Genomic DNA, 24,473 nt, shown 5'->3' on the forward strand with positions numbered 1-24,473 from the left:
CTCTCTGTAGGCTTAGTTACTGCTTTCAATTTGCTCCCTGGAGGATTCAGCCTGTTTATCCCAAGGGACTAACAAAGAGGGACAACATGAGACATACCAGAGAAGATAGCTGGGGCTAAGGGTCCAGCACTCCTACCTAGCACAAGCCCCTTCTGAGTATCTTCCCCTCTACATACTCACAGAGCTCACCACAGGGTCAGGCCAGCATGGGGCCCATCTGTCCTGGGTGAGATAATTTTGGGTATGGGCAGAGAAAAATCTGGCTAGTAAGTAAGCTGGTTAATAGTTGGTGATGTTTATTGAAAAATAGAATGGAGCAACTTATAGGAACTCATGGCCTGGCCAGAGGGTGCCCAACTGGAGGTGGAACACAGAGAAGACTCTAGGATCCAATGGCCACATAGGCCAGGGCTAAAGAAGGACATGAAGGTGCTACAGAGATCAAAGACATAACTCAAAGCCTGGATGAATGGATGGCGCTGGCATTCAGGCCTCGAGGCTTGGTCCATCAGGTGGCACATACATGGGCTCAATATGCACCCAGCTGCGGGCCTGCTCATCTGCCCAGGCAAGCAGCTCAGGAGCACGGTGTAGGAAGATCAGAAGCAGGGTGTTCACATCACCCTCTGCTGAATGGGCAGCACTGGGCTCAGCCTGGAAGTAGCGGTGGAAGAGACTGGCCAGGCTGTAGCTTTTGCGGCCTTGAGCCCTGGTGCCATGGCTATGCACACGGTCCAGGCCCCGCAATGCAGGCAGTGTGTCCAGGCAAACAGTGTCTCGAGGCAGATGGGCACCCAGACGTTGTAGCTCCGTGCATAATAGTGGGAAGTCATAATCGAATCCATTGTGGGCCACAAGGCAGATGGGGCCCTCCTGGCGGCTCAGGAAGCCCTGCAGTGTCCTCACCACAGCGTCATTGAAAGCAGCCTTCCGGCAGTTCATCAGGCCTTCACTGCTCAAACCAGTAATCTCACTGGCCTTGGCAGTAAAGGGGCGCTCTGGGCACATGCACAATGTGAGCTTGTCCAGAACACGGGGCAGCACCAAGGAACCAGAATCATCCCGTTCTGGGTTCTCCAAGGAAGATCGGTGAACAGCAAAAAGGGATATCTCTGCAATCTCAGGATCCATGTTAGGGAGCCCAGTGGCTTCCAGGTCCAGGAACACAAAAGTCTCAGCCCGCAGTGGCTCAGACATGCTGATGTTCTCACAGCAACAGTGAGGCCTAAAGCTGCCAGAACAAGTGGCATTAGCCAGAGGGCTAAAAACATGGGAGCAAGACCCTACTGCCTATACCACCTCAGGTCAAAGCTCTACTACACAGAGCCTCGCTTCCTGCTGCTCCACCTCACCTCATGAGTGAGGCCTTTGGTGCTAGTAGTAGTTTCTGATGCATATTCATATCTAGGGACACTTTGAAGGGGACTCCATGGGGCCAGGATCAAGTGACCAGGGTCTGTTACTGCTGTCTATCCTTCCTCCCCCCTTTCCTGGGTCTCACTTCAACCCAATCTTAGTATTATCACCTGACCAAACAGACAAAGGACTAGACTTTTAACCCAGGGGCCCTTTACTTTTGCTGCCAGGCCCAGGATCTAGCCATTGGGGAGGGGGACAGGTACAGTCCACAACTGGTGCCTTAGCCCAGCCCAAAATACCTTGGCTGGGAGCCTCATTATACCCTGCTTTTCTACCTTTGGGTGTCAGACCAGAGGAATCTGGCATGACCCTGGTCTCCCAACCTTTTCTCTTTCAAAACAAGTGCTACCTCAACCTGGCTTCTACCCGCCTCTAGACTCATGGCTTTATCCACCTATCCCCACCACACTGGCTTACCTGGGCCAGGCTTCGGCTGGCTTCCTGGGCTGCTGGGCACCTGTCTCTGCACAGGCTGTGCCAGGCAGCCTTTAATCAGAGGACACAGCCCGCCCCCAGCCGCCAGTTGGGCAACCAGGAGGCCTGAGGCTGCAGGACCTGTGCGGCCGGCTTGCTTGCCACCCCCTCATGAGCTTGCAGCCACCGGACACACGCCCCATGTTTATAGACTGAGAAGTAGGCTCTGACGGCACACAGGCTTCCGATGAGTGATGAGCACTGTCATGAACCAGAGGAATGCGTCCTCACAGGCAGGAGGAAGTCAGAGTGTGGTGGAAGACTGTGGCTTCTGTTAAGCCCTAACCCCCAAGTCTCATCAGATCTGGGTTGTGGTTGCCAGACCTAGACAAATCAGGTGTACTGTTTAGTTCTATACCAGGACACATTACATAGACAACAGGTCCTCTTCTCCAGGCCCTGGTTTCCTCCATTAGTGGGGACCTGGCTGTCCTTCATGTGGTTGCTACAACCTCAGGAGTGACAAAAGTACCTACTTGTGTTGTAGTGACACCCAACCATAAAATTATTTTTGTTGTTACTTCGTAAGTGTAATCTTGCTGTTAATTGTAATGTAAACATCTGATATGCAGGATATGTGACTCCCTAAGGGGTAGTGACCCACAGGTTAAGAACTACTGCTCTAAGGGCTTTTCTGTTTCATCTGAGAGGCACCATCAAGATGGGAGAGTGGCCATAAGACTAGAAGATTATCCATGGCTTCTCCTGAAGATTTCATTCCAGAGATCACACACTGCAGGCCCAGCCTTGGTTGATGCTGTGCCACACACTGCATCCACTACTGGGCATTTCCATAGAGCAGTTGGTTCAGCTGGACTGTAGAAAACAAGGACCTGCTTACCCATCAACCTCTCCCAGCAGTGTGTAAGCAAGAAAGACCTAGAACCCAGCTGTCCAAAAGCACTCAGGGAGCCTGGAGGAACAAAGGTGCAGTTACAGGAGCAGGCTGGGGCAGGCAGCCATGGGTGTGATAATGGGCCTCACCAAGTTGTGCCTGTTCTGGTGCTTGAAGGGAGGGAGGTGGCTATGACAAGCACACTACTCAAAAAGATACTGGGTCACTATGGGAATCCCAGAGAGCAGTTTCCTGGATAACCAGCCAGGCCATGGTGAGAATTGCCCAATGGGTGCTAGTACCCTAGAAACAAAGGAAGAGACAGGCTGGCTCCAAAGGACATGCCGCAAGAGGCCTCTGTGGAACCCTGAAACAAGATAGGAGGTGAAGGGCACATGAGCAGGGAAAGGGGTCATCAGAATGCAGGGGAGACCTCCGGGACCGGATAGGTCAAACTAACCCAGCAGCATCAGGAAGGAATAGAAGCAGCAGAGAGAGGAAAAGCCAAGACCCACTGGGGGAGTAGAAGGCCTGCCACCAGGCTAACCTACAATAGTAAGGATGAGGACAAGAGAGGAGGTTGAGCATCCCAGCCAAAGAAGATTATGATATGCAGAAACAAACAATAGTCTGAAGGCAACATCTCTGAGCAGGAGTTTTATTTTTACTTTCCCTGTCCTACTCATCTCTGCCTTCCTTCTCTACCTCCCTCTCCCTCCTTCCCTTCAAACTGCAAGCATCAGGCAAGTAGAAATCCAGGCAGGTTATGAAGAGGACTGGAACTGCCCCTCCTGACATCTCCAGGGAGGGCTTTATCCCCCCTCCATTATCTTGTGCCTCTGTGAAATCTGTCAGTGAGGATCTTGTACTTCTGTGTTACTTCATCAATCCTGGCAGCTGTATAGAGAAAGAAACATGAACAGCCAAGTGAGTAAAGGACTTGAAGGCTTGAAAGAGGCAGAAGGTGGCAATACATACAAGACCCATTCCTTCCTGCCTTCCTATCAGAGCCCCTGTCCTTCCTATTCTGCTCAGGCTCTCACTAGGGATGACCAGGTGCTAGGAGGAACCACTCACACCTGGTACTCAAGAGGCTTGGAGGCTGGGGTTGGGGTCCAACTTCTTCCATGACCCAGAAACACTAATCAAGGAGCTGCTAATGGGGTCTCTTGACTGGTGGTACTAGGCCAACAGCTTGGAGTCCCCGGCTGGGTCACACTGACCATAATCCATGTCAAGGTTCAGGCCAGGCTGGGTCCCTGCCACCTCATAGCCCAAGAGTTGTTTGTTTCAAATGGTGAGTTGTTTTAATCTGAAACCAGTATGTGCACACGGTAACATAGCCAGCAACATGGTAACCTAAAAATCTTCCCCCTTTGCTGTTAATGTTTCCACTGGTATCCTAGTTAAAGAGTTACCCTGTGGCAAACTGTGTCCCTCTGAAAATGACAGTTTGCTGGGTTCTGCTCTGATCTTTTGGCATCTGCCTTTATCAATACCTGAGTGTTGCTAAAATCTAGACCCTGGGCCTCACCCCGCCCTGACCTATCAGCCCAATGGCTCATACTTTCCCACCTACAGGAAGGCCTGCTTTGCCCTCACATGTGGACCTCGGCAGTTCTCGGTCCCCTGTTCCTAAGGCCACATACTGGCTTTGTATCTTGAAGTTGTGATCTTATATCCTGGTCCTGCTATAGCAGGGTGGGTTCTAGACTTTGGGTTCTACCTGCTCTGGCCTTGAAATAAGGAGCCCCCTGCTTCATTTCTGTTTCTGTGGATCCAGCTTCTGTGTCCTATAGCATGTGCTTACTCTCCCAGCTCACTTCTGTTCCTAGAGGCTCACTGCCTCACATGTCACTGTTTTCTGGTCTTTCCTCTCAGCTGGGGCTTTCACAGATAACAAGCACATCTGCCTGTCATGTTGCTTGGAAGTTTTCCAAAAACAATTTCCTGTGTTTCCAGGTCTTCTCCCTTCACTATACTGGTTCTCTGTACCCTGCCCTACTCTGGAGTTGGGGTGTGGAGCCTGAACAAAAGGTATTCCCCCCACCCCCATGCTGTTCAGAGGTTTGCACCCTTTCCTGTGAAGGTGTCTTAAAGAAGAGGTCCATGGAAAGCAGTAATGACTGATTTGGCTTCAGAAAAAAGATGAAAGGTCAGCCCTCATCATATGACCCCTCAAGGCTTCACATCACTAGCTTGTTTGTTTATTCACTGCCATTGTTTTCTCCACAGGCCATCAATTAATTCTGTTCTTTTCTGGGGCAGCTGCTGGGCCTTGAGACCACAGTGGTTTTAATTGGTTACTATCAGAGCATCTGCCTCTAATAGTCCCTGGGGCTGTTCTGTCATTTAACTCTTCTATAGGTCTGAGAATTTGTTCCCATTTGCTATCTCCCTTCCATGCCTAGTACTCTCTTTCTTGTCATTTGTGCCCTCTCCCATTCTCAGCTCTGGCAGGGCCACTTTGTCTTCTAAATATGTAGGTATTGCTACAGTAGTATCCATTCACACAATGCCATAAGCTGGGAGACACAACCTTTAGATGAGCCTCTTACTTGATTCTCTGAGACATACATCACCAACAGGGCTCAGCTACAGCATCTGGATCAGTAAGAGGGAAAATGATACAGAAACAGGCTTCCCAGGTAAGGGGAAGGTTGTTTCTCATAGAGGCCAAAGCCCATAATGGGTCAGGTAAAAAAAAAATGGGCAGTGAAAGGCTCAAGTAGCTATGAAGTGGATTTGGATACTGGTCTTTTTCTCTGGGCATATCTAGTATCCAAGAATTTGTCTCAAAGCAAATCAGGATTCCACACTGACAAGAGCTGAGTCAGGAGCCCAGCCCTGCTCTACTCATCACCTTCACAAAACTGAGGCCATTGATAACCAAAGGAAGGGATAAGAGTGACCAGCTCATACTGTCAAGCTTACTACCAGTGCTAATATGTCCCAGTCACAGTGAGCGGGCATACTGTTAAGACCATTAATGATCATTAATGATTATTGTAGAAATGATGGCATAGATTATGAATAATTTATTAATATAATTATATGGACTGCAACGAGAGCCACAGTGACAGTGGTGATTAGGGTAAATACTATAATAAATTTTAAGATGGAGGATCCTCTTGCAACTCAATAAGCAAAATGAGATTCCAAAGTGTCTAGTATACATGTGGCAGGTATATGCCAGGGCAGAACATAGAAACAAAGCCAGAGAGAATCCCAATCAAGGCCCTGGTTATACAGGCCTATAGTCCCAGGTATGTAATCTCAGCTACTAGAGAAAATGAAGGAGAAGTGTCACAAGTTCAAGGTCAGCCTGGGCAACTTAATTTGAAACCCTGTCTCAAATTAGAGAGGGGGTGGAGGGAGAGGGAGAGGGAGAGGGAGCGGGAGGGGCAGGCAGACAGTCAGACAGACAGGGAGATGGGGAGAAAGAGGGTTGGGAATATGTTCAATAGCAAATAAGTGGGGGTGGGGTGAAGTCCCCAAAGGACATAGCATAAAGGCTGTGATCTAAAATCACTACTTGGGGGGGGGGAAATCAGTGAAAATAATTATAGTGCTCTACTTGCTGTTCACTGAAACAATCAAGGAAAATAATATACTAACTCAAAAACTTGGAAGGAAAGACTGGGGAATAAAGGTTAGGGAGTAAGGTTGCATCACTGTGAAAATGCCCAGAAGAAGGCTCTAAGTCCTTCTCCTAGCTGATCCTGAGACACTGAGCTAATAAGAAGTAAAAGAGAAAGAAGAGCTGCCAACTGCTTAGCGATTGAGGAACAAGAGGAATCTACAAAGTCCAGAGGCCTCCAAAATGAGTAAACTTACAGTTATTAAACTTATAGGAGTTCGCAGAAAGACACATAACCGAACTGGCAAAAGACAGAAGCTATCAGAAAAAGGGGAGGTGAAGAGACCTGTTACATATAAAAGCCTTCAATAAGAACACAAATTGGTTTTACATTAGAAGCTATGAAGGTCAAATGACGGTGGGATGATATACTCAAAGTATGGAAGAACTGCCGACCACGAGCAAAGAGCAACATGAAGGAGAATAGCAGATGCTCCTAAAAAGATTTTTGGTCAGTGGGTGGTGGTTAAAATAGAAATACAGGCACTGGGGCTGGGGATTTAGCTCAGTGGTAGAGCGCTTACCTAGGAAGCGCAAGGCCCTGGGTTCGGTCCCCAGCTCCGAAAAAAAAAGAACCAAAAAAATAAATAAATAAATAAATAAAATAGAAATACAACTAGGCAAAAAGTTGTAGAGTGCTAACTCACAAATGGGAAAGGTGTATCACACCTCCAACTCCCTAGGCTCAGGAAACATCAAGAAGGAAGTGGTGGAAAGACTGTAAGATGTTAGAGAGGACTCAAACAAAACAGTCAGAGATGCTGCACTCATGACTCACAGTGGCTGTAATTGCTTACACAAGATCAAGCTTGCCAACATTCGAGTATGAAGCTGGCACAGCTCACAAGCCTACACCCTAGTGAAGGAGTTCTTGACAGCTGATGGATGCCGGGGTAAGAAGACTCAGTTTTCTTTAAGAATGTGGCCCCTTCACATGAGGGTTTGTGCCCAGTTTTTTTGCATCTTGCTATACCATGTTCGGTTGATATCCCTAGGAGGCCTATTCTTTTCTGAAGGGAAACGGAGGCGGAGTGATGTGGGGGAGAGGAGAGGTAGAGAGGACTGGAAGGAGTGGGAAAGGGAAGCCTATAATCAGAATATATTGTATGAAAGATGAAGAAATAAAAATAAAAAATGAGCCCCTGATAAGTCAACCATGTTCCCTCCACTAAATGACCCCTACACTCCAAAAGCACATATAAGGACAGCACAAATTAACCTTGGTGAGATTAAAAAAAGAGGACATTAAGGTAGGAGAAAGGTAGGGATGAATCTAGAAGACATTAGGGGGAAGAGTGAGGACTGAGTATGATCAAAATATGTATCATATTCTCAAAGAATTAATAAAATATTATATTGAATTTTTTAATGAAGGAAAAAGTAATGAAGATATTTTAAGATCAACAAAAACTGAAGAAATTTGTCACTGGTGGCCCTTCCCTATAAAGCAGGAATGAACAGTAGATAGTGATTATCAGCCTACATCAATAAATAACTTGAAAGCCAGGTCTGCTGATTCACATCTGTAATTCTAGCATTTGGGAGGCAGAGGCAGGCAGATCGCTAAATATTTGTGGCCAATCTCATCAGCATAGTGAGTTTCAGGCCATCCAAGGCTACAGAATGAGACCTTGTCTTAAACAAAATAAACACCAATAAAAGAAAGACAGATAAATATGATAATTGCATGAAGCAGTTATTATAAATTCATGATGATGGGCATATAATACATGAAATGACAATGTAAGTTTTAAAAATACCCAAGTGAAAAGGCAAGAAGTTGTATTAAAGTCCAGCTTTTGTACTAGTGAAATTAACACAGCACCGAAGTGCTTTAGGTTGTTAGCTATGATTCTAAAAGCAAATGGTGAGAAAATACATTTTTACGAAAAAATTATGAGCCAGCAATTCTGCTTTAGGCCAGAGAGAATCAAAAACATATTTGCACACAAAATTACAGCAGCATTATTCATATTAGCTAAAATGAAGGAATAACGTATGTCTCCCAATAGATGAATAAAACAAAAATATTTATTTATCACAGTCATATGAGCCATAAAAAATAATGTAGCACATGGATGAACCTCAAAACCAGGTGCTCCATGGAAAAGGATAAGCAAAAGTCATATACTATTCAATTCCTTTATAACAAATATGTCTAGAAGAGGCAAAGCTATAGAGAAAGAAAGTAGACCAGTATTTGTCAAGAGCTGGGGTTTAGGAAGAATGGAAAAGAGATTGCTAATGGTACAGACCTTTACTGTTGTTGTTTTTCATCTTTCTTTTCTTTTTTCATCTTTTCTCTCTCCTCTCTCTCTCTTCTCTCTCTCTCTTTTCTCTCTCTCTCTCTCTCAACTTTTTGAGATAGGGTCTCCCCACTTATCATTGGCTGTCCTGAACTCACTCACCCCAGAGATCCACCTGCTTCTGTCTCCCAAGTGCTAGAATTAAAGGCATCCACCACCACACCTGGCTCCTGGTATAGAACTTTTTTTTTTTTTCTTTTTTTCGGAGCTGGGGACTGAACCCAGGGCCTTGCGCTTGCTAGGCAAGTGCTCTACCACTGAGCTAAATCCCCAACCTCCTGGTATAGAACTTCTTTTGGGGATAATAAAATGTTCTAGGGGCTGGAGAGATGGCTCAGAGGTTAAAAACACTTGTTGCTCTTCCAGAGGACCTGGGTTTGATTCCTAGCACCCACACAGTAGCTCAGTTCCAGATGATCCAATGGCCTTAGTGCGTACTAGATCCATACTACACACAGATACACATGTGGGCAAAACACTCATATACATAAAATAAAAATAAAAGCATATTTAAAAAATATTCTGTACTTAGATATGATGGTTGGCAAGTATATGAAAACACTTCAAAAAACTAGATTGTTCACTGTTAGAAAGGGTAAGTTTTATACTATGTGAAATTATAGCTCAGTAAAGCTGTTATTAAAATAGGGCTTGGGTGTATCTCACTTGTACAGCATATATGAAGCCCAGATTTAATCGCCAGTGAAGGGAGGGAGAAGGAAAAACAACTTTTATTTGATGAGTTATTTTGCCATTTTTTTCCTGATCTCTAAGACAAAAGAGAAAGAGAGAAAAACAGACTAGAATAGAGAACTCAGAGACCTGATGATTAACAGAGGTGATGGGTTTACAGACCAATGGGGAAAAGAATGAATTTCCATTAAGTGCTACTGGGACAGATGTGTATCCATATAGAATAAAATGAAACTGAACTTCTGTCTCATAGTATACAAAAATCAACTCTGGAAAGATTACTAACCTAACCACAGAAGGAAATACTATAAAACCTTGGGAGATAATGTGTCAGAGTAGGAATGCTATCTATAATAAATACAAAAGATTCTATCCATAAAGAAATTATGACTACATTTGACTATATGTAAATTATACAACCAATGACCACATACACAAGTTATGAAAAGATAACACACATTTTGGGGGAAGATATGCATGCTACATTAAACATCCCAGGACTTGTATGTACCCTATATGAAATAAGCTAAAAATCAGTGAGAAAACAAGCCTTTACAAGAAAGATTGCGACAGGCACTTCATAGAAAGTGTAAATGATCAATAAATGTATGCAAGTGTGCAACTCTGTAAGTAATCACTGAGATACAGAATAAACATGCAGCAAAATGCTGTTACACATGCACTAAATATCATCAACCAAACCAGGTCATAGCTAGAGCTGATGAAGACATGCAGCTATGATACATCACACTGGTGCTAGGCAGTGTGTCAGGATGGAATAATTCTCTTCCCAGGAAGACATCCTGGAGAAACTGTCATGTATCTACACAGACAGATATGTTCAAAAATGTTGAGAACAGTGGTATCTATAAGACTCTTAAAATGACTGAGTATGGAAGCTGACACTGTTATCTCAACACCAAAGAGGTTGAGACAGGAGGATTGCTATGAGTCTATAGCTAGTCTAGGCTAGACAGTGGGTTCTAGATAAACATGAGGTACAGTGACAGGCCTTATCTCAAAATCAAACAAACAAAAGAACCCTCAGTTGGAACAAGCCCTAAAGTCCATAAAGAGTGGAATGAAGAATATTTATAGCATTGACAGCATAGTGTGACACAGGGTGTGCTGGCTAGTTCTATGTCAACTTGACACAAACTAGAGTCACTTGGGAAAAAGTTGTAACCTAAACTGAGAAAACATTCCTACCAGATTGATTGATAATTGATATGGGAGGGCCCAGCTCACTCTGGGTGGTGCCATTCCTGGGCTGGTAGTCCTGGATACTCTGAAAGCTTGCTGACTAAATCAGTAAGCATCACACCTCCATGGCCTCTACATCAGTTCCTGCATACAGCTTCCTGCCTTGAGTTACTGTTCTGACTTCCCTCAGAGATGAACTGTCAGATAAAATAAACCCTTTCCATCCCAAGTTACTTATGGTCATGGTGTTTTTATCACAGGAATAGAAAACTCTAATACATAGGTAAGATGTAGCACTATGTAGCAGGATCAACAAACCAGGTCAAGTGCCTATTATGGAGGAATTTTTACTGAAACATAGCCACACCCATTAATGGAGGTATGGCATGCCTTTCATCCCAGTACTCAGAAGGCTGAAGCAAGAGAATAACCATAAATTCAAGGCAAGGCTAGGCTATACAGAGAGACCTCACCTAAAAAACAAATAGTACAAAAACAAACTTAGAGATGGGGAGATAGGATGAAAATTAAATTGATAAAATTTTGCTCCTATCTAAAAGCAATAATATAAAAAGAAAGGAAATGATAATAGGGAAAAGAGTAACAAGAAACTGATGAAACTTCTCACACCCAGAACCTATGTTTGCCAGAGTGTGGTTCATTTCTTTTAGTTTTATAGCTACATATTTCTGAGTTATACTCTTTCCTGCAAAGAATGGTGAAAGCATTTTTTCCAAGGGAAAGAAAACAAACATTAAAAGAAAAAACTAAGTGGCCAGCCTCCTAAGGACTGGCCCAGCACAGAAAGAAAGAAGAGATCCTGCCATGAAGTAGACCTGGGTTAAGTAGGCAAGGACAGCTGCCCCTCAGCCCCAGGCACTTACTTACCCAGGCTTATCCCAGAGTTGTTGCTGCTCCAACAGTTCGGCTCTCCTTCCTGCTTCCTTGCTGCTTCCATAGCTTCAGCAGAGGTGTCTGCAATCTCCATGACTGCTTTCAACAACTGTCAAGACCGAGAGGGCACACAGGCCATAGTGAGGCTAGTCTGACATAGGGATGCATCTGTAGCATTCCACTCAACCTTACACTGCAGGCCCCAAAGACAGCAGAAAGAGGCAGAGCTCTCATCTGGAGTTGGCCCCTCCAATCCAAGTCTCCTTTTTCTTCATTCAGTGGAGACTCTATACTATTGTGCTACTCTGGTACCACTCAGTTCTTAGCTAGCACTGCAAGTTGTGCCACCTGAGCAAAGCAAATGGCAAGCGGGAAAAGATCTCCTACCCAAAAAGTGCCTTTGTGATAAGAGCTTCCCTCTACTGGGAGAGTCTCATGAGAGACTGGGAAGGCTTGGGTTTTCTTGTTATAACCTAAAATCAACATCATGGCACTATGAGCTAAAGCTGGAGTTACACACACTGTAGCTACAGTGATGAGAATCAATTCAGCTGCTAAGCCTGGCCTCTGAGAACCTGAAATGCAGAGGAGCCAAGTGAGCCACATTCCCCCGATGGCTTAGCCATAGACCCAAATGTCTACCTACCATCTTGCTTGTCTAGCTGGCCTAGTGCTCAGACAAAAGATCAGAGGTAACTCGGCATGTTTGGGCATATGAAAACAGTGAAGTAACACCAGCACAGACACTAGGACCAGGAAATCCTATACTGAATCAAGTAGATTCCAATGCAAGCAATATATAAGCTTCCCCAGGGGTAAGACAAATAAGAATGGAAACTGCCTTGGGGGGTGGATCTCTTGGAGAAAATGCCCATGTCTCTATCAGCTTTCATCACCTTCCCAAGGAACTAGAAATGTTTGTCCTCATCTGACAAAGGTCCAAACCCAGAGCTCTACCATGTGACTGGTTGAGGAACCCAGGCTAAGTCCTCTCAAGCTCTTTCCCAGCCCGTACACTTGACATCAAGGGTTGCTAAGATCCTGGGCCTAGGCCTGGTGGGCATGCACTCTTGAGGTGCTCAGCAGCACAGAGTTGGGGAGGGGAGTATCTTACTTGGCCACAGGAAGCCAGAGTCTGATAGACAGCTTGGATGATGGGACCACTTGGGTGCAGGCTGGGTACTGGGCGCTGGCAGCACTCGCCTAGCTCATCATCATAGACTTGCAGGAAGGCCAAGATGATGCTGAGCTGAGAAGTCAGAAATGACCAGACGGAGTTTCTGGTCTATGGTGCTGGTGTCAGTCCCTGCTTTATGCTGTGCAAAGCACTGCAAAATGAAGGGTAACAGTCACTTGAGGCTGTCCTTCCCAGTCAGCCTAGGCTGTCACCAGCCCACATAACATAGCACAAGTTAACATAACATGGCACAAATTGAAGGAACAAAGTCTCCATAAAGAAAGATATGGGGAGGGTGTAAATGGGGCCTCAGCCATGAGGCTAATGTTTGCACAGACCTCAGTCTCCATAGCTAAATATCTAGCCCAGCCAACAGACGCCAGTAGGGCTGAATTTGAGAAGATATGTAAAGGCATGCAATTCAGGCCTGGTGCATAGTTGCCTTCTGAAGGATATTTTTCCCTTTCATGCTCAGAACCTTAATCACCTACCTCCACACTCCTACTGTATCTCACTGAAGCCTCACAGCACACCAAGCTGAGGGGGACGCCACTTTCCCTAGAAATCAGCAGAGCCTGTTCCCCAAGTCCCACAATCCCCAGAGCTGATACCCTTCACCTGGTCTCGGAGTGTCTGAAGCTTAGTAGCACTCTCCTGTAGCTGCCTGGCCAAATCTGCCACCTTCTCTCCCTCTGACTGGGCAGAGGGGCCAGCCCTGCAGGAGAAAAAAGGAGGTACACTGTCAACTCTCTGCTACTGCTGCTACAGGCAGTGGCTACCGTGAGGTCCACCATACTGGACAGAAGCAAGATGGGGGGATACTAGGACTAGCGCCCTCCCGGGACACCTACTTTGGCAGGTCATCACATTGCTTGTTGAGAGAGGACTGCATGTCCAGGGGCCATGGGTCACTCTCAGGTTTCAAAATTGCCCACAGGTTGGGGCTGGAGAACAGCTCCCCAAGCAAGGCGTCATTCTTCTCTGTGGCACCTTCAAGGTGTTCCTTCAGGCTGCAAAATCAGGACAAGCCCTGAGTATACTCTTAGCAACAGGAGCACTGGCCCAGCATTCCCAAGGATAGGGAATTCCAGTACCTGCATCCCCCCTAGTCTCTGCTTGCTTTGGCCTCTCTGACACCCTCTTGTCTGCAGACATTGGGTGCTAATTCCCCTTCTATATGCCTAGGTTAGTTCCCCCAAGGCCTATAGTGCAGGGATCAGGCCATGTCCCAGCACCCTAGAAATACATCTACCCTTTGCTGAGTCACTGCCTGGCCTCTGAGCAGCTAGCCTAACCCTCAAGATGGTGACTAGGGGGAGCTGTCTCCAATTTATCAGTCCTGTAATTCCTGGATCAGCACATGGCTACTGTCACCAGAGGGGGCACATTCCCTCACCACCCTACCATCTCTATTAGTTAAGACTAAGACCAGCTGTCAGGGCACCTGCCTGTGCCACTGACACCTTTACCTAGAACTACTGGAGCATCCAGTGGCCAGGCTCTGCATCATATCCAGTAACTTGTCCATGAACTGTAGTTGCTTCTGGGGACACTCACGGCCCTGGCAGGAAAAGCCACACACATTTGCTACTAGACCCATCAAGGCCTAGCCAGCTGTTCCAGGTGCCCAATCCTATGCTGCCCTTGCTGGGGCCAGTGGCAAGGGGGCTGGCCAGACAGTTCCTCTTCCCTGTCCCTGACCCCTGCTGGTAGCCTCTTGAACTGGCTCAGCAATAGCATCCTCAGACTTCTGCCACATTTCAGGCTGCAATGATACCTGGAAGACCACTGCAAATGTAAAACGCAAACTGTTGTCAAACATATTACAGCGTGATTTTTGTCACATAGTCAGAGGGGAAGGATTATTCAGTGAGTGGGTGGCATGCAGCAGGGCCTACTAAAGCAGAATAGCACTCACAGGGATCTGATGGTGGCCTAATCCTCAGGGCCACCTCCAAGTAAAGATCTGGTATCCTCAGTCAATCCCTCCTGGCCAAGAATGGCAGACGCCAACAGGCACAGCATGAGGCCTGGACATGACCAGCAGGGGCCTAGACTTTCCACCATGAAGGCCACAGGCTTCTATGTAGCAACTCAGGCAGGGCTGACCAGGTCTCCTGTCTGCCCATCTGCCCAGGTGATGCAGGGAGTTGCCCAATGAAGAGTCCAATGCTTGCCTTCTTCTAGAAAGTTGATGATCCCCAGAAGCAGATTACTAGCTTAGAGGCCATAACTGCACCACAAATACCTGTGCAAATAAGGCACCAAGCAAGGCCTATCCCTTACCACCCAGGCCTGGCACACAATGTTCTGAGGAAGAAAAATCAAAGAGTCACTCAATCACCACTCCCAGCACCTTACAAAAATTCCCTTCAAGAAAAACAAGCACTAAAAGCTGGTGCTGAATGCAGATGCCAAAGAGAAAGCACCAAGTTGCCCCTGGTGAGGAATAATCTTGGGGGTAGTACAGTTCCAAGACTCACAGTTCCAAAGAGACCTAAATGCTACCTCCATGACTGAGTTAGCAAGACCCACTCCAAAGCCCCCAAAATTCATGTCCTTAAGTTTCTAGGACCCTTTTGCTCTTTCTTGTTGACTCAATTTCCTCATTTGTCTAAGAAACACATCTGTAGGCCAGTCTGGAGTAGAGGGTCAATATACTGTTTAAACTGGAATCAGCCAAAACACAAAAATGGCTCCACAAAGCCACGTATGACCCTTCTGGATGACCACAATCCAAGCTGTACAAGACCCAGAGTGCTACAAAACTGGCCCAGCGGGCTGGACTGTGGCCACCTTACCCTATCTTCTGCTTTGTACTCTCCAGCAATACTCTAGAAAGGTCTAGAGATATGGTGAGGTATAAGAGTTTGTGAACTCATTCTCTAGATCTTTCTAGAGTGCGATTATTGAGTCTTGACTATACCTTACAACATCAGCAAATCCAATGAGTCTGGCTGAATCTAGCCACTACTCCAATTTCCCCGCTACCACTGCCATTCAAGATATTTGCTTACATGCCTGGCCAGTGCTGTAATCTAGCAACATGTTCCTCACAGTCTACTTCACACATTAGCCATAGCAGTTACTGTCATACTAAATAGAAATCTATGTCCCCCAGCTCCAAGCTCCCCAAGCCACCACTGTGTATATGCTAAAGCCTCCTCTAGCCTACAAAGGTCATCACATTTATCCCTCTGTTTTATCCCCTTTCCTTATTTTCATTCTGCTCTACCCGAACCAGTCTGCTGACAGTTTTTTTTAACACATCAAGCACAGACTACTCCAGGTTTCTTGTACTTGCTATTCTCCTAGATGTTCTTTTTTTCATTTGGCTATAGTATTTTTGCTTGTTAAGTTTTAATTCAATGTGTTAAAATACATTAAATTAAATATTAAAAATTTTATATGTATAGAGCAGTGGCTATTAAAATAGTCAAAGAGTCAGGAGGCCATTGTCAAAGTCAATTTTTAAAAATTTATTTATATTATGTGTCTGAGTGTTTTCCTGCATAGATATCAGTGTACCACATGAGTGAAGTGCCCTAGGAGGCCAAGAGAAGCCACTATACCCCTTGAAACTGAAGTTACAACTGGTTGTAAGCCAGCATACAGGTGCTAGGAATCTGACCCACTCCTCTGGAAGAATAGCAAGTTCTCTTAACCACTGAATCATCTTTCCGGTCTCATAGCCACATTTTAGAAACATCTCTAGTATCCTCCAAACAAACTCTAAACCCACTGACAATCATTTTGTATTGACTTCTTCCTGAGCCCCTAACAATTACTATGTTCCTATCTTTCTTCATGGACTCACCTCTTCTGAACAGTCCACACAAAAGGAATCTTGCAATATATGACCATTTATGATGACCTTATACTACATTTTATTATCTGCTTCTCACTTAGCATAACATCCTCAAACATCATCTATGTTGTCACATGTAGCAGCATGTCTTTTCTTGAAAATTACCTTACCAGTTGATGGGCATCTATGAACATTCACAGTGAATTCTGGTATATGTGTATTAACTGCCTTCTACAGTAGCTGCATCATTTTGTGTCCCTACTAGTATGTATGAGGGTTCCTAAGTCTCCCTATCCTTGTCAGCCTGTGCTTTTTTTTCCTTCTAACTCTACACATCATGGTATGAGTGAAATATGCCATTGCAGTTCTAATTTTCATTGGTTGTGTAATCGGTGATAAGAAGTGTCTTTCCAGGACCTCTTGCTAGTTTTTCCTTTCTGCCCTACTGCTACTAAATCAGTCATGCAAGTGGGTTATAGCTGGAGGATAGAAAAAGACAGCTCCAGGGAAGTGAAAAGCTTAGAGAATGGCAGAGAGGAAAGAGATGAAGAAAATGACTCCAAAATTCAGTTTTGGAAAGTTTGGACCAGCCCTGACGATTACTAAGCCAGGAGTGAAGCCAGGCTCAAGCCTCAAGGTGACCACTGGGTGGCGCATGCAGGATAGTGGGGAAGAAGGTGAGCTGACAGTGGAAATTCAGGCCAGGGAGGAGGGGTTAGGGTTAGCCTGCTGGGACATATGGATCTTTAACCTCCCAGAAATTTAACAAGATCCAAGGAACAGCCAACATGAGCAGGAAAAGCTACAATCATCCAACACATGAAAAACCACAAAGACCTCAACTTGCACAAGAAAAGATGCCCAGTAGATGCCAATCCAGGGGTTATAGAAAGGCAGATGAACTGACAATTTTAAGTAGTCATTAGAAAAATGCTTGAATAAGCAATTGTGAACAAGAAACAGAAAGGAGAAGGTATCAGCAAAGAGCCATGTAACAACTTTCAACCAGAAAACAAGAGAAGCACAGCCCATGAGATATACACTTGAGAGATAAAGTTATCCTTATCTCTCTTAACAAATATTCCCACAGTGAGGGAGGCTGTCATGGGGCCAGTGGCAGGAAGGAGATAGGAATTCTTTGTTCTTGATGATCACATTCTCCATCAACCAGCTCTACTTGAAAGCAAGCTCTAACTGGAGAGAAACTAAACAGCACAATGGAATAGAACCCCACCAAAATGGTTTATTCATTAGCTCTCCCAATTGTTTGTCTCCCAAAAAGATTTCTTGCAATGCTTAACCAGGGGATGCCTAGAGGAGCAGTCTTGCCAGCCATGTAGGCTCTGGAGCCAGAAGCCTCTCCTGTCCTCTCACCAGCCCAGGATAAAAAACTGTGCATCCTCTGCAGGAACAAAAGAGGGTCCTTTCTTACCATTAGAAGATCCTGGTCATTTGGCGCACACAACATCAGGTCATGACCTAGCTTCACCATCTCTGTTAGAATACAAAGACCTTGTCACTATAGACCACCCGAACAGAGGAGGATATAAGACAGACATCCCAGCACTTACAGCATAAAGGATACTGAGGCTCTTTTTCCCATGGCAAAGGTTGGGGGCACAAAAGACAAGACGGACCAAATGCTTCTCATGGCCCATTCTCCTGCCATGCCCTCTTGAATGTGAGTGAGTCTAGGCTATGTTTTACAGATAAGGAGTCTAAGGCCCCTCAAGGAACAGGGAATACCTAGCCACATCTTCTGGAGTATTGAGCACATCTTTACATAGCCATCTAGTATATAAACAAAGGTCAGAGAGCTTAGGACCAACACCAGTGTTAGAGCAGTACCTTCACTCCCTCTCAGGCCAGGCTATGCCTCAGCAGAAGCAGAGCAGGTACAAACCTGTATAGGACATGCTGGAAAAGATCCACTGGAAGTAATGTCAGAGCATCTGTGTAACAACTTCAAAGCCCTGGGAATACTCTTCAGATGCCAATATGCCTTCAAGCCAGCCTGCTTCAACCATAGCCCTTAAACCCTTCTGATCCCCTCTCAACAAATCCAGTAGAGCACACCTTCCTACCAATTCATTCCTCAATATCTTGCCTAAGTTACTGCAAGAGCTTTGCTGCCTGCATGTTCATATTTTCTACCATACTCCAGGGAGCTCATTGAACCCACAGAGGGCAAAGCTTTCTGAAAAAAAAAAAAGCCAGTGACTCCATGACCCATAAGGCCTGGCAGGACCCATTTTTTCTCTCCTGATTTCCCACTCTATTATTTCCTCAACAGTCTTGCTCCTTTACTCTTCCTCAAAGCTGCCAAGAATAGTCCACTTCAGTCCCTTTGCATTGGACAGTACTCTCAGCCGAGCTCAATTCCGCCCTTCTAGTCATCTGCTGTCAATAAAATCCCCTTTATTCCAACTCTTTAGGTCTCACCTTTCCCTTGACTGGCAGCTTAAGGCCTTCTTTCTTCAGCACCTGTGCTTCCCATCATCTAACATACAAGTTCCATGAGTATGGCACAGTTCACTGCTGTACCCTAGCACATCAAACGCTGCCCCACATGGCAATGAAACTAATGATTCCCTGTCCTCACCTCTCCTACTTCCACTCAGATAAGTACTCAACACATTCTAAGGAGGTGAACAAGGCAAAGGTCTTCCTCTTCAGAGAGGGAAGTGAGACTGGATCCAGTGAAGTCTGTGGATGAATGAAGACAGCCTACAGGCTAGGGCTTTCCCCAAGTGTACCTGAGAACTCAGATACTGCTTCCAAGACTGTGAGGGGAAACCTGACAGCAGAAACACAGGGATGATGGGATGAAGGCCTGGTTGTTCTAAGACCAACAACCTATTACACCCAAGAAAACAACTCTCCTCAGATAATGCATTTGGCAACGCTGTCTGTTGCACAGTTCAGGGCCTAAGTTCAGCTCACTCACACTACAGTGGTCAGGCTTTTGGTTTGGAAAACTTAGCATTTTTAAATTTTATCTATGTTCGACCATACTATAAGGAAGAAAAACCTAGCCACTTACACAGATAGCATTTTTGCTCATCTTTATCTAATATTCACACTAAGTTAAGGACAGTTTCTACCAAAATAAAACAAAACTATCAAACTAACATTCAGACAAGGCGAACCACATTAAAGAGCCACCAGGAGGCTCCTAGGAATGCCATATAAACATAATATGCACACAGAGAGACCTCTAATGACACCAGAAAAAAAATGCTCTCTACATCTCAATGTTGTGGTAGAGTAATGTACTATTTGATCCTGCAAAAAGCTTCCCATTCACTATATCAGAGAAGGCCCTGATTCTAGAAGGCTCTAATAATTTCCACAGAGCATACACCATACAAAGTAAAACATTAGTTAACAGAAATTTTACAACTCAGTGAGACACTATGACCAAGCTCAGAATTGCCCAGAAATGCAAATGTAACACTCCCATAAAGAGACCTACCCTGTATCTTCATATCCACTGCATTTCCTTTCAGCGAGCTGAACTTGTCTTGCAAGGAAGGACAGACCCTGTGGGAAAATAACAAAGTCAGTCATGTGCCTGATTCCTCATCACCCCTCTGTGCCTACTCTCTAAACAGAGAATTGTTTGTACAATGACAGTGAAAAGCCACTTTAAAATAATTTATCTAATATCATGTTACTCTTATCATTAATTACTATGGGAAAATACTTGAGAAATGGAAAGAAAGTTCTCTCTCTCTCTCTCTCTCTCTCTCTCTCAACACACACACACACGCATAAGTGATGGGTGCACAAGAAAAGAAAAATGTGGCCATTTGCAGGGGAATTTGACACCTACCTATTTGGTCTGAGTATGCACCACTGGACCACCTTCCCATTTAGCCCTGGCATACCTAAGTTATCACTTCAACTCACTCCTCAGCCTGGACAGTCATAGTTATAAGGATTTCCAAGAATTCTACAACCTCTTTGGCCAAGGTACCCTAGACTTTTACAAGACTCTATCCTCTTGGAATGAAAGCTGGCTGGGGCCAGCAACTGGCTTTTCTTTGGGTACTTCCTGAGGCTAGCCCATTTCTAGGCAGTGATCAACACACAAAAAAAGAAGTCAGTGAATATATAATGAAGGAGCAATGGTTGCCTCTACCATTGTTACACTCTTTTCAGAAAAGGTGATTTTACACTTTTTTTCTTTTTTTGTTTGTTTGGTTTTGTTTTGGGAGATATGGTCTCACTATGGCTGTCCTAGAACTCTCTAAGTAGACCAAGCTAGCCTGGAACACACAGAAATCCACCTGCCTCTGCCTCCTTCATTCTGGGATTAAAGGTGGGTGCCATGGAGTCCTGTTTCATTCATTATACACTTTTCAAAAATCCCAGTTTAAAGGAAAGATGTTGCAGGATATTTGATGACACTTTGAATCCCAAGATTGTGTTATTTATTGAAAAATACCTGTTTCTGGTTGTGGTGTGGCTCAGCCTTAGCACACACCTTTAATCGCTTTTTGGAATACTGACACATCTTGGGCACACACTTTTAATCCCAAACAGTGAATGTAAAGTTAGTTTGCAGAAGGAAGCACCCATGTTTGAAAGATGGCTAACTGAGGGCAGAGAAAGTGATGAGTCAGAGAGAGATTTGACAGAATAGGATCTGCCCAGCTCTCATGAGAAGAGAGAGCAAAGAGAGGCACTTAAGAGAGCAGCACAGGAAGTAGGAGGCAGGTATTACCAGGAGAGTTGTACAGAGACAGGTTGAAGAGAGGGGACAAACTAGAAACTGGTGAAGACAGAGCCAGAGAATAAAAAGGACCCAGATTAGAACAGATTGCCAAAGTTAGTACGAGGCCAAGCAGAGCAATTCAGGAGAGGCTGAGAAAGAGAAGCCAGATTGGGTCAGTCAGCTTGGAGGGGAGTTTAACTCAGAACAGCTGAGTTGATCCAGCCAGCTAGAGTCAAGAAAGAACAAGAAAGGGTGAGCTTATTCAGCAGTAAGTCTCAGAGGCTGAAAATATTCTAGGCCTAGATTAGATTGTATGGAGGCTAGAAGCTTCCAGGACTAGGCCTAGGTTACCAGATGGAGGCAGTAAGCCCATGAGATGACAATTATATCAGGTGAATAAAATATACTTTTACAGAGAGATGAACCTGTGCATAGGCTCCCAGGTTTTTTTTTAAAAGAAGGTTTATTGCCACAATCACCCATCCATTCCTGCACATGCTGCCTATTGCTGTTTTTGTACTACCTTGGCAAGATTGAGTTGGAACAGTGTCTATCCCTTCAGAGAAAATGCCATGCTGAGCTCTTCTTTAAGACACTAGAAGGCCCCTATTGTGAAAGAGGCTCTGGTGACTTGGCTGTGCAGTCCTAGCCTTGAGAGGAAGCACACAGATAAGCTTAACAATGAAGCTCTGCATTAAGCATCTGTCTGGCCTTGGGAGCTCCTAGCTGGACAGAACTGGTTCCACAGATAATTCCAAGGAAAAAGTCCTCCAACACCTAGCATTCCATTGAAAAGGCCTATCCAGCCAGGCTGTCCTAGAAGCACAGCCCTTAGGATGGACTAAGAAAAACCTTCATTCTTTGCAAGTTGGGGTGGAGAAGAAGGCAAACAATCTAGAAGGCTCGTTTCCGTTACTGAGTTTCTGGGCAATGTCCCTCGCTGATCATCAGGTGCCCACCAAGCTGACAGTAATCACAGTTCAGTGACATGAACCACATCAAATGACTCAACATAATAAAAAACCCAGGGGCCCTGATGCAGAGAAGGCTTTCATTAAAGTCCACCTTGGATTGCCAGGGCCACCTCCCCATCATCTTGGTCATGGCTCAGTTAACTAGCCAGCTGCTTTCCTGGAGCTGGTTGGTTATGAGACCCTCTAAAAAGACACATTCCCATCTCCCCCAGGAGACACCCCATGGAAAGGAAAAAACAGAGAATATTACCGTATACACATCCATTCCAGTATGTCCAACCGGTACTTTGAGGGCCTACACAGCAGTTCCATAATTGTCTTTGGTTCTGTAATATACAGACCATCGAGGAAGGGGCAGCTAATACCCTAAACAAGGAATAGGCAAGTCAGAAGGAAGCCTGTTACTGTAGGGTGGCAAAGCACTTCTACCAGTTTGTGCCCCTTCCTGGTCTTGCCAAAAGTTCAAGTCCCTCATCTTCACCCCACATCTGTTCTTGTGACTTGCAATCCCACCACTTTTAAGTGTGTTCCCTCTGAGTTCCACGGCCACAAACTAGAAACATGCCTAAGTGTAGGTTAGGAAGACTAAGATTAAAACTGAGGGGCAGTGGAGAAAGACTGCAAGTGATCACTGAGTCAGTAGCAAGGGGAGATGGGAGGGAGCTTAGCGAGGGAGCCAATGGGCCTGGGATAGCTCTCTAACTTTATAGGGTCATGTTCCTCACTGCTGCATGTACTTTAGACCCAGCTGGAGTCCCTGGCTCTGACCCAACAAAATGGCAAGGTGTTCAGCCCATCTGTTCCCCAAACCCAACTCCATCCACTTCCAGCTCTTTGAGATTGGGGACTGCATCCTTCATTTTTTTTTTTTTTTTTTTTGTTCTTTTTTCGAGCTGGGGACCGAACCCAGGGCCTTGCGCTTCCTAGGCAAGCGCTCTACCACTGAGCTAAATCCCCAACCCCGCATCCTTCATTTTTGCACGTGCTCCAAGTTCCCAGCCTCAATCTTGTGAAGTTCTGTGGGAACAGCATGAGCAGAGAACCGAGAACCCCGAAGACTTAGGACAGATGGTCCACAAGTCAGCTGCAAGGCTTTGCCAGGGCCAGCCACTGTGGACCCCTGTAATGTGGTCAATGTCCACAGGAAGATCCAAACGGCGTTGGGACAGGGCCTCGCCTGGTTCCCTCCTGGAGCGGTTCCCTTGGCTCACAGTACCTTTAGCTTCTCGAACACCTCCACAGCCGCCTTGACCACGCAGTCATCACCCACATCTTCGTAGTAGCTGTCATCAGAACCGCCACCAGCACCCTTCTCCGCCATGTTTCGCGCTCTGAACCGAAAATGGTTCACGCCCCCAAGCTTACAGGCTGCTGCCGCACTGCTAAAGGTTCACCAGTTTCTTGGGTCTCTCCGCCCACTAGCCCGCGCGGCAGGGGCGGAGCCATCCGTCAGGACTGATGTCACAACGGCCCACCCTCTTTCCCAACGAGCCTTCCCATTGGGCTGTCGCTCAGTCATTGCCTGCGCGCGCCTCAGGGAGCAGAGGGCAGAGAGGAGGGCTGGACGAGGATAGAACAGAGGCGGGGCTAAAGGCGGGACTGAAGGGGAGGGCTGGCGGGAAGGAGGCGGGACGAGTGGGACTTACCCAAAGCCGGAGTAGCTCCTTTTAAAGACAAAAGTGAGGGACTCACAGAGGCTTATCCAGGAGGGGGCGCTCCTACCTTGTTCGGGTTCTAGCTGATGGATCCCCACTGATGAAGGCAAGCTTTGGTAGAGAAATTAAGACCATTTCTTGGGCCAGAGTTCTATCTTGTCTCCTTTGCACACGAAGTCAGAGGGAAGGGTCTTAAATTCAAATCAGGCTCTGACACTCACAGTCTGTGTAACTTTTGTTTTGGTTTGTGTGGTCTCTTTTATTTGGGGAATTGAACCACGATTCGGCTTTGTAGCCTAGACTGGCTTCAAACTTGTGATCCTCCTGCCTCTGCCTTCAATGCACTGTGGTAACAGGTAAAGCACCAGCATGCCTAGAAAACTTTGGACCACTTACCTAACCTCTCTGTGCTCCTTGCTCTCAGATAAACGTAGGGTGAGAGCACCTACCTCATTGGTTTACAAATGAGGATGAAAAACAGGCAGTTGTTTCTATGAAATTCCTAAGGTGAAGTCTGACAAGTAAATATTCATTGTTATCATTGTGCCAACCGGACCCCACATCCCATGGATGCTCTTATGCCTCAGTCCTGTCCAGTCCATTTAAAAATCTGTGTTTCAGGTTTCTTAAACTCAATACACCTGAAGAAATATTAATCAGCCTCCCTCCTTCCTA

The 24,473-nt window shown here is 45.6% G+C and overlaps 2 protein-coding genes across 2 annotated transcripts; both read right to left on the reverse strand.

Moving 5' to 3' along the window:
- Positions 1-271: 271 nt before the first annotated feature.
- On the reverse strand, positions 272-1,855 carry Trex2 (three prime repair exonuclease 2). Its single transcript, XM_032890466.1, has 2 exons — positions 1,837-1,855; positions 272-1,231 (listed from the first exon to the last, which is right to left on the reverse strand). The coding sequence occupies exon 2, from the start codon at positions 1,195-1,197 to the stop codon at positions 487-489; it is 711 nt and encodes a 236-aa protein (XP_032746357.1). The 5' UTR covers positions 1,198-1,231; positions 1,837-1,855; the 3' UTR covers positions 272-486.
- Positions 1,856-3,372: 1,517 nt separating this feature from the next.
- On the reverse strand, positions 3,373-23,662 carry Haus7 (HAUS augmin like complex subunit 7). The gene is given in 11 exon segments (XM_032890077.1): positions 3,373-3,625; positions 11,459-11,573; positions 12,579-12,713; positions 12,715-12,792; positions 13,260-13,356; positions 13,493-13,651; positions 14,111-14,202; positions 17,882-17,943; positions 19,925-19,992; positions 22,394-22,509; positions 23,360-23,662. Coding segments are annotated over 11 exon segments (1,098 nt in total). The 5' UTR covers positions 23,465-23,662; the 3' UTR covers positions 3,373-3,554.
- Positions 23,663-24,473: the final 811 nt, after the last annotated feature.

Source organism: Rattus rattus, chromosome X (genome assembly GCF_011064425.1).
Source record: "Rattus rattus isolate New Zealand chromosome X, Rrattus_CSIRO_v1, whole genome shotgun sequence".
Taxonomy (NCBI): Eukaryota; Metazoa; Chordata; class Mammalia; order Rodentia; family Muridae; genus Rattus; species Rattus rattus.

Excerpts from the sequence above, each read along its gene's own strand:
- Trex2 (XM_032890466.1), bottom strand. The coding sequence starts at position 1,197 with ATGTCTGAGCCACTGCGGGCTGAGACTTTTGTGTTCCTGGACCTGGAA.